The 13,391-nt window shown below is 43.2% G+C and overlaps 1 protein-coding gene across 1 annotated transcript in view; it reads right to left on the bottom strand.

The window, feature by feature from the left end:
- The window catches only part of LOC121548992 (inactive phospholipase D5-like), an 87,830-nt gene extending 77,599 nt beyond the window's left edge, over positions 1-10,231 (bottom strand). The window contains exon 1 of the mRNA XM_041861110.1: positions 10,067-10,231. Coding sequence (XP_041717044.1) covers positions 10,067-10,231 — 165 coding nt within the window. The remainder of the gene's footprint in view (positions 1-10,066) is intronic.
- Between the last annotated feature and the right edge of the window lie 3,160 nt (positions 10,232-13,391).

Here is a 13,391-nt window from a genome sequence, read left to right as displayed (position 1 = left end):
TCTCAATACTCGGCGCACCTGGGCTACATGCTCGGCTCGTGTAGAAGAATACACTAGAATGTCGTCAATGTACACCACTACACCCTGCCCATGCATGTCCCGGAAAATCTCATCAACAAAGGATTGGAAGACTGAAGGAGCATTCATTAACCCATACGGCATGACGAGATACTCGTAATGACCCGAGGTGGTGCTAAATGCTGTTTTCCATTCATCCCCCCCTTAATGCGCACCAAATTGTACGCGCTCCTGAGATCCAACTTTGTGAAGAAACGCGCTCCGCGTAATGACTCCGTCATCGTCGCAATCAGTGGAAGTGGGTAACTGTATTTTACTGTGATCTGATTGAGACTACGGTAATCAATACACGGGCGCAATCCCCCGTCCTTCTTCTTCACAAAGAAGAAACTCGAGGAAACCGGAGAAGTAGAGGGCCGTATGTATCCCTGTGCCAAGGACTCGGCTATGTAAGTCTCCATAGCCGCAGTCTCCTCTTGAGACAGGGATACACACGACTCCTGGGAAAAGCTGCTCCGGTCTGGAGATTTATCGCACAGTCCACCTGTCTATGAGGAGGTAGCCGTGCTGCTCTCGATTTGCTAAACGCTAGTGCTAAATCCTCATACTCGGGGGAATGCGCAGTGCGGGCACTTGGTTCGGACTCTCTACCGAGGTCGCCCCTATGGAAACACCTAGACATCTCCCCTACACACTGGGCAGACCACTCCATAAGAGCCCTCTGTTGCCACGCTATGGTAGGATCGTGGGTGCTTAACCAGGGAAGCCCCAACACCACTGGGTACGCAGGAGAGTCAATCAGATAGAACTGAATGATTTCCTCATGACCCCCCTGCGTAGTCATCGTCAGCGGTGCCGTGACATCCCTGATTAGACCCGACCCCAACGGCCGGCTGTCTAACGCATGGACAGGGAATGGAACTTCTACCGGCCGAAGGGGAATTCCTAACCTAGCACAAAATGCCCGATCAATAAAGTTCCCAGCTGCGCCTGAATCTACTAGCGCCTTATGCTGGGAATGAGGTGCCACCTGTGGAAAACGCACAGGAATGCTCATGTGACCAACAGAGAGCTCTGGGTAAGTGGGGCGCCTACTCACCTGAAATGACTCCCCAGTGCGTGACCTGTTGTCCCCTCTCTCAGAAGACCCTCCCCAGCACCTGGCCGCGGTGTGTCCTCCACGGCCACAGTTGGTGCAGGGATTGGCCCTCCTCGGGTTCTCCCTCCTCCTCTCTCTAGCGCCAGCACCCCGAGCTCCATAGGAATTGGCTCAGAGGTGCTGGAGGATGGAATGGACGACCCCCCACTCGGGACGTCCCGCGGGCGGCCAGCAGGGTGTCAAGCCTGATGGAGATGTCCACCAGCTGGTCGAAGCATAGGTTGGTGTCCCTGCAGGCCAGCTCACGACGAACTTCCTCTCGCAGGCTACACCGATACTGGTCGATGAGGGCCCTCTCATTCCATCCCGCATCCGCAGCTAACGTCCGGAACTCCAGTGCGAACTCCTGTGCGCTCCTCTTCTCCTGTCGGAGGTAGAACAGACGCTCCCCCGCCGCCTTCCCTTCAGGTGGGTGATCGAAGACTGCCCGGAAGCGGCGGGAGAACTCAGCGTAGGTGATGGTAGCTGCGTCTATTCTCCTCCATTCGGCGTTGGCCCATTCCAACGCCTTACCGGATAGACAGGAGATGAGGGCGGCGACGCTCTCGTATCCCGAGGGCGCTGGGTGTATAGTAGCCAGGTATAGTTCTATCTGCAGGAGGAAACCCTGACACCCGGCTGCAGAACCGTCATATGCCCTCGGGAGCGAGAGCCGAATGCCACTGGGTTCCGGTGCTGAGAGAGGAGGACTGGTCGTTGGTGATGGGATCGTGGGTGATGGCGTGGGCACTTCCCTCGTCACCAAGCGACTCATCTTGTTGGACACCTCGTCAAGGGCGGCCTCAAGTTGCTGGAACAAGATGTCTTGATAGCGTAACTGCTCCTCCAGCAACCTGGGTGCCGCTACTGCTCCTGCTGACTCCATGATGGTGTGTTGTTCTGTCAAGAGGTGAGGTGTATGTGGGGTGGAAGTCAGGCGCAGGACACCGAGGCTCAGTCCAACAGAGTTTACTCAAATAATCCAACAAGGAAACGGTAAACAAACTGCCTCGAAAAACACAGAGGCGAGCATTACGCAAAATGCGTAAAACACTAAAACAGAAAACAAGAAACGAAACACGCAGCACTACGACAGGCGAACAACAACACACAATCCTACTAAGCAAACAGACAGAACTTATAGGACAGGTGATCAATAAACAATTGGACACAGGTGTGACAGACAGACAAAAGCAATCACACACAGAACAAAGATCGGTGGCAGCTAGTACTCCGGGGACGGCGACCGCCGACGCCTGCTCGTACAAGGAGGAGGAGCAGCCTCGGCAGAATCCGTGACACCCGGTCTTGGTCTTGACTCGGACTTGATTCGCTCCGGTCTTGGTCTTGAATCAGTCTCGCTTTAGGTGGTCTCGAACACAACACTGCTCTTATTATTCGTTCACACCCTCCCCGTACCTAGTAGGCCTATGTCATTACAGAAAGTTGGTGCGTGTGAAAACGTTTGATCTAGAGCCTCAGTGACAAACCATTCATTATTATAATTCATTACACCTGCACTTCCATCCAAACCCGCCTCTGCCAGTAATGAACTTGGCCTCAGATCTTTATTGGCATATGTGCAAATGTATTATATATAAATAAAACACTCATATATCATTATATCAGAGGTCTAAGCCGTCATGATATATAGAAAATCAATATACCACTATACAGAACAATATATTCTGACACCAGGAAAGACATAGCATAGGAACAACAAATAAACTAATTTGATGTCATTTCAGGATATCTAGTCCACAGATTCATTGATTTTGAATGCGTTCTCATTTCCATATATCTCAGAGTGTTAGACTTTGCAGCTGTGCTCAGTAGCGCTATTGAAAGCTTCACTAGGGTGTTGATGCAGTCAGTGCCCTCTGTCACTGACAGAGACTAAGCTTTAACTTCCCACGGGAAGCTAATTAGGAAGCAGAAATCAGCAATGTAGATTCTCACACATTGTTATGGAGCCATCATGTAAAGTGAGGCTCTACACACTGCACATCACAAAGCCACCTGCATCCCTTTCATGAGACCATAACGTTGAGATCCTAAGATCTTTTAGACTTGGCAATAGTACCCTCTGCTGTATCTGTGGTTATAGTGACCAATGTGCACAGACAAATACTGGACAGTAAGGCTCTAGTGTTTGGTTTATTCTTGTTCTATAATATTAAAACCAATGCTGGCCAAGCTAAACTAAAACTTACTTATCCTTTTCTCGTTCATCTCTATGGTCTCTCTCTTCTGGCATATTCCCCAGGCTTATGGTTTTATGTGCCTGTACATTTAGCTGGAATTTTGTCTTGCCACTGTCAACTCAGATGTAAGGCAAGCTCAATCACAGGGCATTAAATATAAAATTGACGTGTTTGACATGTTTTATTTAAACTATGATGATGACATGATGATGAAACAGCAGTTTCACTCATGCCCTTGGTAGAGGATGAAGTTTGAAAGTAAAAGCTTAATTGTCAAGTCTACAAGTTGATGTAATGTTTATTGTCATTTCAGGTCATAACTATACTACTAACTTATTCTACTGAGCCATTTACTTCGTTCGTATTCTTCTATTAAATGTTTTCTTATTGTTGTTGCGTTGTCGAGAAGGAACCTGCAGGTAAGCATTTCGTTGGACGGTGTATACCATGTGTATTCTGTACATACGACTAATAGAATTTGAAACTAACACTCAGACGATTGGGGGATTGAACGTGTGGCATCAGCAGAGAATAGGTTGTGCCTGAACTGTCCCTTTTCTTTAACTCTAACAGACATTGGGGAAATGGGTGAGAAGGCAGTCAGCCAGACCTGGCAGTTGATTCCATTAGTTTTACTGTCAAAGCTAGGGCTTCTTCAATCTCTCCGTGACTTAATTATCCAGACATCCTGCACCCTGTTGGGAGACTGACATTTGCCTCGGTAGAAAGGTTCTCTTTCATCAATACACTCAACATGCAAAGTTCAAAGGCACCATAATTAAGGCAATTAGTCTTACATCTTTAGATCAAACATTGCTCACATACAGCCCTGCTTCATATTGAACTACAGTGTGCCTCTCCAGTGAGACGATTTGCCTAGCTGCTAGTCTATTTTGCGAGAAACAAAACGAAGGTAGGCTACTGATTTGTTTATTTAGATCCCCAATTGGCTTTTACTGATCGCAATAGCTAGGCTACTCTTCCTGTAATTCAACATATCAAACTAGATGAGTTATGAGAATTATTATATTCCTGCCTCATATCCATAGATATGAAGTGCAGTAAACTCTCTTAACTCTGTTTGGTGTGATATGATGGGTTCAGCAGGGGTTCACCCACACAGCCCACGGGATACTGATAGAGAAGAGCATCTGCATCAACACCATGCCATTTACAATCTTCACTGCTTTTAACAGCAAGCATAGCACCTCTACTGCTTCATTCCGCAGCACGACTCTCCCAAGCAATTTCCCCAGGCCTCTGCTCTCGCGGTTTGTGAGTTTGCTCTCAGAGCAAAACAAAGATTATGCCCTATTCACAGTTAATTTAAGGTGGGTGACTGTTCATGGTGGAATGGTGTTGATTACTTTATTCCCTCCAAGACTCAAGTTTCACCAAAGTAAAGTACAGAATACATTATCTCAAGTGTAGTTTTGTTTTCATACAGTCATTAGCACTTACAGTGCCTTGCAAAATTATTCATCCCCCTTGGCGTTTTTCCTATTTTGTTGCATTACAACCCGTAATTTAAATGGATTTTCATTTGGATTTCATGTAATGGACATACACAAAATAGTCCAAATTGGTGAAGTGAAATAAAAAAAATTACTTGTTTCAAAAAATTCTAAAAAAATTAATAACCGAAAAGCGTGCATATGTATTCACCCCCTTTGCTATGAAGCCCCTAAATAAGATCTGGTGCAACCAATTACCTTCAGAAGTCACATAATTAGTTAAATAAAGTCCACCTGTGTGCAATCTAAGTGTCACATGATCTCAGTATATTTACACCTGTTCTGAAAGGCCCCAGAGTCTGCAACACCACTAAGCAAGGGGCACCACCAAGTAAGCAGCACCATGAAGACCAAGGAGCTCTCCAAACAGGTCAGGGACAAAGTTGTGGAGAAGTACAGATTAGGGTTGGGTTCTAAAAAAAATATCCGAAACTTTGAACATCCCATGGAGCACCATTATTAACAAATGGAAAGAATATGGCACCACAACAAACCTGCCAAGAGAGGGCCACCCACCAAAACTCACAAACCAGGCAAGGAGGGCATTAATCAGAGAGGCAACAAAGAGACCAAAGATAACCCTGAAGGAGCTGCAAAGCTCCACAGCGGAGATTGGTGTATCTATCCATTGGACCACTTTAAGCCGTACACTCCACAGAGCTGGGCTTTACGGAAGAGTTGCCAGAAAAAGCCATTGCTTAAAGATAAAAATAAGCAAACATGTTTGGTGTTCGCCGAAAGGCATGTGGGAGACTCCCCAAACATATGGAAGAAGGTACTCTGGTCAGATGAGACTAAAATTGAGCTTTTTGGCAAATAAGGAAAATGCTATGTCTGGCGCAAACCCAACATCTCTCATCACCCTGAGAACACCATCCCCACAGTGAAGCATGGTGGTGGCAGTTAGTTAGTTATGCACGCTCAAGTTTTCTGTAATTTTTTTGTCTTATTTCTTGTTTGTTTCACAATAGAAAATGTTTTGCATGTTCAAAGTGGTAGGCATGTTGTGTAAATCAAATGATACAAACCCCCCCAAAAATCCATTTTAATTCCAGGTTGTAAGGCAACAAAATAGGAAAAATGCCATGGGGGGGTGAATACTTTCGCAAGCCACTGTATTTTACCCTGTTCCGAATTCAATAAAGTTGCAGACTTTATTGATCAAGTCTTAATAAATGGTTGCAACAATTTTCACAGAGTGAACCTCAGAAAGGAAATAGCTGGGGTGGTGGGGGGGATTGTGAGAGCTGGCTAACTGCATGGTGTGACAGGACGAGCAGCCAGGAGTGGAGTGCAGCAGGTTTGAAGAGGCTGCAGCTGCAGACTCTCTCCTCTCCTCCTCTTTGGAGACGCAGACAGAGTCTGAGCAGAGAGAGCTGGGTTGGTAAAGCATCACTGGTAATGCTTAAAATAAGTTGCCCCAGTTAATATGTAACTAACACAGTAATAACTGTTAACAGTAGTTACATATGTTTTACACATAATTACATGGTAATAGTGGTTGTTGTGAAATCAGTTATTACACAATTGGAACAAGGAATGTGTAATTACACATTGACTTGCTGAAGGTTATTCCACTTGTGTTACTACAGATGCTATTACACATTCTCTTGTTCCACTATGTAACTAATGTTTTGTAATTACACATTTGAAAGTCACCTGTGAATTACCATGTTAATAACTCAAACCGAAATATGACCTTGTTACATGTAACTACAAGGTGCCACTACCATGGAATGTACTGTAATACCAGGGTTGATAAATAGGCTAGGACCTGGTAACAACAATTGTAACATCACACATCTTGTCATTAACTACCAGTCATTTTCAATTAGTTTATGACCTGGCTCAAAAGCTATACCGAATCAAGTGTAATGTAAGAACAATGTAGTTACATGGGATATACTTGTAATTATCATGTAACTACCCAGGAGCAAGCAACTTAATGTAAAGTGAAACCCAGTAGGGTATAACCTTTATGATTACCATGTAGTTACAATATAACAACCTTTGCAAACAACAGGCTAAACAGGAGAAATTAGGAGACAGGAGAACATTAGGTTTAACCTTTTTAGTTACATTGCACTTACAATGTAGCAATCTTTAACAACCAACTCTGTAATTACAATGTTGTTACAAGTGATATACATGTACTTACAATGTACTTACCCAGGAGCAAGCAACTTAATGTAAAGTGAAGTGACATTTTAATTACAACATAACAACCTTAGGCTAAAAGACTAACCAGGAGACATTTCTTTCATGGATTTGACAAAGACACCATTCAAATTCAATTCCCCATTTCAGACTCAAAGCAATAACTATTTTAGTTTGTAAAACATACTAACAGGGTGGTGGTAAAGCTAGCTAGCAAGAATTTCCCCATCATTCACTAATGTACTGTAGTTAGCTAGCTAAGCACTGGCATAATGTCAACACGTTTTCCAAATCAATAAAATTTGAGACTTGAATTGCACTTTTGCACATTACAAACCTTTATTGGCCTAAACAGGAAAGATTAAGAGACATAAATGGTATCCGGAATCCTTAGGACATCCATTCCCTAACCCTTACCCTTACCATTTAAAATGTCAACTTCAATGGGGGGTAGGAAGGTCCCAAGGATCCCAGAATGCAAATAAAAATAGCATGTGACTTCCATTTTGGCTGCAGAGGAGAGTGTGAGAGGTCAGTGTGACATCACTTCCTGGTGAACTCTCACTTATACAAAATCGTTTAAATAAACTTTTGAAACAGTTAACCTTTTTGTTCACTATTACTAAACATTGGACATTTGCGCATTCAAAAGAAGAAAATTAAAATAAGAACTCAGAAGAACGCTGGGCTGTCACCAGGAAGTGACATCACACTGACCTCTCACTAGTGAGGAGAAGTTTCGCTCTTTTTACTGACTTCGATCTTTCCACTCGTTCAGTCAAAATAAAGAAATATATTTTGCCTGTGCGCATATATGACAGACAGTTGGTCTGAGTGCTTGTTTAGATGCTCTGGGGTCAGAACGCCATCATGGTTAGATTAAGACACCACGGGAGCCGGCGCGAGATATGGCTCGGAAAATGTACCTAAATCCAGGGGTGAGAAATTGCTTTGTACTCCGAATTATCCATATTAATATTAATCCCAAATGTTACACTGGGAAGATTGAATGACTGTTAGTTTTTCCGGAAAGCTTCCCTTTTCATCCTCATGCTAGCTAGCAGTAGCCACAGCAGCCATTATGGAATGGCACTTCGTGTTGAACAACAAAGGAGCGGATTTGCTGACACTGCCATTCCACAATGACGGTGGTGGCTACTGCTAGCTAGCATGAGGATGAAAAGGGCAGTTTTCCGGAAAAACAAGCAGTATTTCAATCTTCTCGATGTATCAGTTTGGATATATGTAACATTTGGAGTATAGTGGCACATCCCATTCCTACATTGAGGAATGTTTTCCGACCCGTATTTTGTGCCGCCTCCGCAGTATCTTATTCTAACCATGAATCCATTTCGACCCCAGTGCAGCTCAGTGTAAACAAGTGTAACAGTAGGATCGGAATCTGCTGGCTAGACCCCAGAGTCACTGGAGGAGTGAGTATTAATTCTGCTGTAGAATTAATTACTCAGCCAGCAGGTCAAACAAATGACAAATCAACGAGTCACTCAGAAAAACGAATCATGATTCTCTTGTGTTGTGTGACAAAACGGCACATTTTAGAGTGGCCTTTTATTGTCCCCAGCACAACGTGCACCTGTGTAATGATCATGCTGTTTAATCAGCTTCTTGATCTGCCACACCTGTCAGGTGGATGGATTATATTGGCAAAGGAGAAATGCTCACTAACAGGGATGTAAACAAATTTGTGCACAAAATTTGAGAGAAATAATATTTTTGTGCATATGGACATTTTCTGGGGTCTTTTATTTCAGCTTATGAAACATGGGACCAACAATTTACATGTTGTATATTATATTTTTGTTCAGTGTAGTTACATGTGGAATAACCTTCAAAAAGGGACTGTAATTACACATCCCTTGTTCCAATTGTGTAATAACTGATTCCGCAACAACCCTATTACCATATAATTACATATTAAAACCTATGTAACTACGATGTTAACATAATATTACTGTGTTAGTTACATAGTAATAGGGGCAACTTAATGTAAAGTGTTCCCACATCACTTAGACACTGCCCATTCCCATTGAAACATCAAATAGTCAACGCACCATTTCCATTTCAAACTGCTGGCCGCAGGCTAGCCACTAGATATGAATAGATGACTTGATAGAATATGAATAGAAGCCTTTACTCTGCTTTTAACCCTCCCGTTGTCCTAGGGTCAAAATGACCCGCCACTGTGTTGAACCAACTTTATTTAATTTTTATATTTTTGGGATCATTTGTGAGAAGGAGGCAGTGATACTTTTTTTAAAGTATCACTGCCTCCTTCTCACAAATGATCCAAAAAATATAAAAATTAAATAATGTTGGTTCAACACAGTGGCGGGTCATTTTGACCCTAGGACAACGGGAGGGTTAAGACACTGACTGGAAGCAAGCCAAAAAACGAAGCTTTTCTCTAAGTCTGACTCATATTAACTTCCTTCAATAAAAAGAGCACATTGAAGCATTACTTACAGCTGCATATGGATAAATCAGTTGTGATTCATAGTACAGCTATGAGGAGCAAATCGTTAATCTCAATCCTCAATAAACAATGCCAGAACTCCTCTACATCAGGCTCAGTCCACTAACAGCATCAACTGAGCACTGGGAGAATCAACATGCAGTGCAGTCTGAATTTAGCATGCCTTCCCTTGTCTGAAAACATTCAATGGTTGCAGCAGCTTATCCAATGGATTTCTGGACCCTAACTTCTACTATGTAAAGCGGAGCAATTAATAATGCAATAGCTGTCTGCAGCAATAAAGTCAAACTGTATAATTTATGTCAGACAATGCAGTCGCTACTAAAGCAGATAAGATCATGCAGCATCCAGTCAATGCATATAACAAAGAAGCACTGGAACTGCTAACCCAAAACACTAAAGTCTAAAAACTGCTAACCCAAAACACCAGATAAAAAATACCTAACACCAACACCAACTTCCAAATAACGATAGATCCACATGGCTGTTCTATAGATTTCACAAGTACAATAACTTATCAGACAAACATCTGAAAGCTTACATGTTCAAGTTTTTTCTCTTTCCTGCGGAGCCAGACACCTGCAGAGTAGTCCTGCTGCTGGACGGTGCTGTAGATGGTATTCGCGGGGACCACCAGGGGACCACCCCCCTTCAGCTGGAGCTCCATAAAGCCCACTGACGGCAGCCCGGCTGAGCGCATCTCCATCCCCTCATGGCAGGCTAGGCTGGAGAAGCCCTGTGCTCAGCCCCCTGGCTTGGGGCTCACGGATCCCATGTGTTGTGCTGACGGAGGAGGAAGAGACTGACGGAGGAAGAAGAGACCCGTCTGGATCAGACCCCAGTAGAGTCAGCAACACTGCCTGGCAGAGGTAGGGAGGCAAGCTGCTCCACTCTACCCTCTCTCTCTCTGGCACTTTTATCCCCCTCCCTCCCTGTTTCTAGTTTCTAGGTCTTTCTATCTCCTCTGTCTCTACCTTCACCACTCTCCATCTCAAGCAGGGATTAGCCTTCACAGACTAATCTAAAAGGTATGCACACACGCATACATAAACAACTGAATGTGTACACACACACACTCAAACAGACACAGACACACACACACACACAGGTATGACCATGGCCAGACTATCGCATTTGGGGCCCCGGGGCGACGACCTCCGCCCCCCCCCACCCCCCCCCAAAACAGTTGTTGCCATGGGGCAGAGAAGAATGTGCCGTTTTATAGCTCATATCATGCTTTTGTTCACATTTTGCCATGAGGCTGAGAGAAGGGCCCCAACCCCCCCAAAAACCCTGCATGCACGTCCGGTAATCCAGCCCTGGGTATGACATCATTTTGTATGATCTGTGGACACAGACATACACACGTATGACATCATGTATGATCTGCAGTAACCTCTGTTTACCTCAGCCCATCAAACGCCACACAGGCAATAGAGCTTGATGCCTTATTACCCAGACAGAACCTCCTTTCCCAGAGGAACAGTCAGAGCTCCTTAATTTGGACATATTGTAGCATGAAAGCCTGCCTTCCTGACGAATAATGAGATAACAGTGGCTTATTTTCACCTACGCTACCCTTTTGTTTGTTGGGAGTTTGTTGGGACCCACACATTTGTAGGTGGATTCCTCAGCTTGACTCTTCAACTTTCACCATAGTTATAGCTACTGTAGGTGTTACGTAACTTGAAGAAAATACTTTGTAAAAAAGGCAGGTTATGTGAGATTGCTCTTCCAGCCCATAAATCATAGCTGTGTCTAGCTGCTTTACTTTTGGGAGCAATGGTTCATAAAGCAACCATAAGTTCCATCTTTCTGGCTAAAAACTTGGATAATCCACATGTGCTAAAATTGAGCAATGAGTTTGGAGATGCCGATTTAGCTCTCCCAAATGTAATGCAACTGTATATCTATGTCAGAGGATCGACGATAGCGATGTCTTTCAAATTATATAATTTATCAGTGTCTGATTCTTATTTACCTGAGTATCTTAAAGGACAATTACGCCACTTTATAACCAGTTATTATACTGTTAGTATATATGCACTACCGTAAGATTTGATACACTTTGATTTTATCGTTTTTATTAGTCATACTGCACTATTCCTTTTTTGTCATTTTGAAGCTTCTGTATTGCCCTCGTCTACAGAATACTACAATTCCCAGGGTGCATTTCGTCTCCCATGATGCAATGCTCTGCATAGTTAGCCTGCAGTTAGCTTAGCCAGAGATACTTTTGAAGAGATGGGGAAACTCCATTGGGATCGTATTAATGGCCATTGTTAACATTGCTTATGCGTCGTCAATAGGCCACGCGGTGCATTCTGGGCGATTATGGGACAAGGAGATCACTCCTTCAAGTACTGAATGGGAGTCAATTGGGCGCTAGCTCAAAAACCCAACATTAGTATACATTTTGTGATCAAGCAGTACAACATTACCAATATTTTCCGAGATGTGAGATAATTAACTTGTTCTCTGTAATATCGTATAGCTTTGGAATCGTGACATTACATACTTTTGAGGAAAATAGGCAGGTTTCTTGACTCATGGTGCTTTCAAGACAGACTGGGAACTCTGAAAAAAATGAGGTAAAATCATGGTATCAGTGATCTTCTGGTTGGAAAGTCGGAGCTCTAGAAAGATGCCAGAGCATCCGACTTGGAATTCCAAGTTGGATGACCGTAAAAAATTAATAATAATCCCAGTCTGAGCCATTTTTCTTTGCGTTTCCAGTTGTCTTTAACCTACTGAAGTCGGAAGTCAGAGATTTCCGAGTTCCCAATTCCCAGTTGTTTTGAACGTGGCATCATACTCTGACTTTGAGAAGAGATTGCGTGATGATTAGCGTAGCAACCGTGTGACGCAGCATGACAACGTCAAAACGATTGGTCGACAGTCTACTGGGTGGGGCGTTATATGTTCCTCCATTCATTGCCCAATTGGATTCCTATCTCCTCCTTCCTCTAATATTTCTGGCTTAGCTTGCTGGCTATTAAGCCCAGACAAAGCTTAGTCTAAATATTGCTTATTTCATAAGTTATGAGTGCATTTCACATTACGTTTGGGTTGTAAATATATTATAATTAGTGCATAAATGTCATGTTGAATATATGTTCATGTCATTGTCACCAATGAACTGCAATACACTCAATAATTATTCGGTCTTAGATTCTAACTAGCTATGCTAACCATAACACAGATACCACAGAGTTTCTAAACCATACTGAACTGTCTTTGGAGTTACCGTTTCTATCATACTAGCTAGCCCGACTGCTAATGTTACATCCAAAATAGTGTGTGCAACAATGACAGCCGAGTTTCCTCTTAGTGACTGTCTTAAAGAACGGTCCAAACATGTAGGCCTGTTAGAAGTACACAACATTTATTATGAAATATACAGACAAATCATTACAAAATCGTAGTCTCCACCTGTATCTTTGTAGCTAATGTTAGCAATGCTCGCTAAGTAGCCAAACATGCTGCATCGGAAATAAGGGATCGGTCGAAATGTACATAATTGTTACCCGGAGGAAAATGGGGGAGGGTCATGCTTTTTTAATTTCTGTCATGTGGAGTGTTTAGTATTTTTTTATTTGGTCCAGGGGAGGGTCATGTAATTTCTAATCGATTAAATGTCATATTGCTTAGTGTTTGAGAATGAGTTGCTTATAATGAACTACATGTTCACTCATTAGATGGTTCTCCAATTGAACGTGTTCCCGCATATAAATACTTAGGCATTTGGATTGATATGGATTTTATTTACCCCGTTTTTCTCCCCAATTTCATGATAACCAATTGTGATCCAATTACAATCTTGTCTCATTGCTGCAACTCCCCAACGGGCTCGGGAGAGGTGAAGG

This window comes from Coregonus clupeaformis, chromosome 1 (assembly GCF_020615455.1).
Source record: "Coregonus clupeaformis isolate EN_2021a chromosome 1, ASM2061545v1, whole genome shotgun sequence".
NCBI lineage: Eukaryota > Metazoa > Chordata > Actinopteri > Salmoniformes > Salmonidae > Coregonus > Coregonus clupeaformis.
The sequence above is the reverse complement of the archived record's forward strand: the minus strand, read 5'-3'. Positions and strand labels throughout refer to the sequence as shown.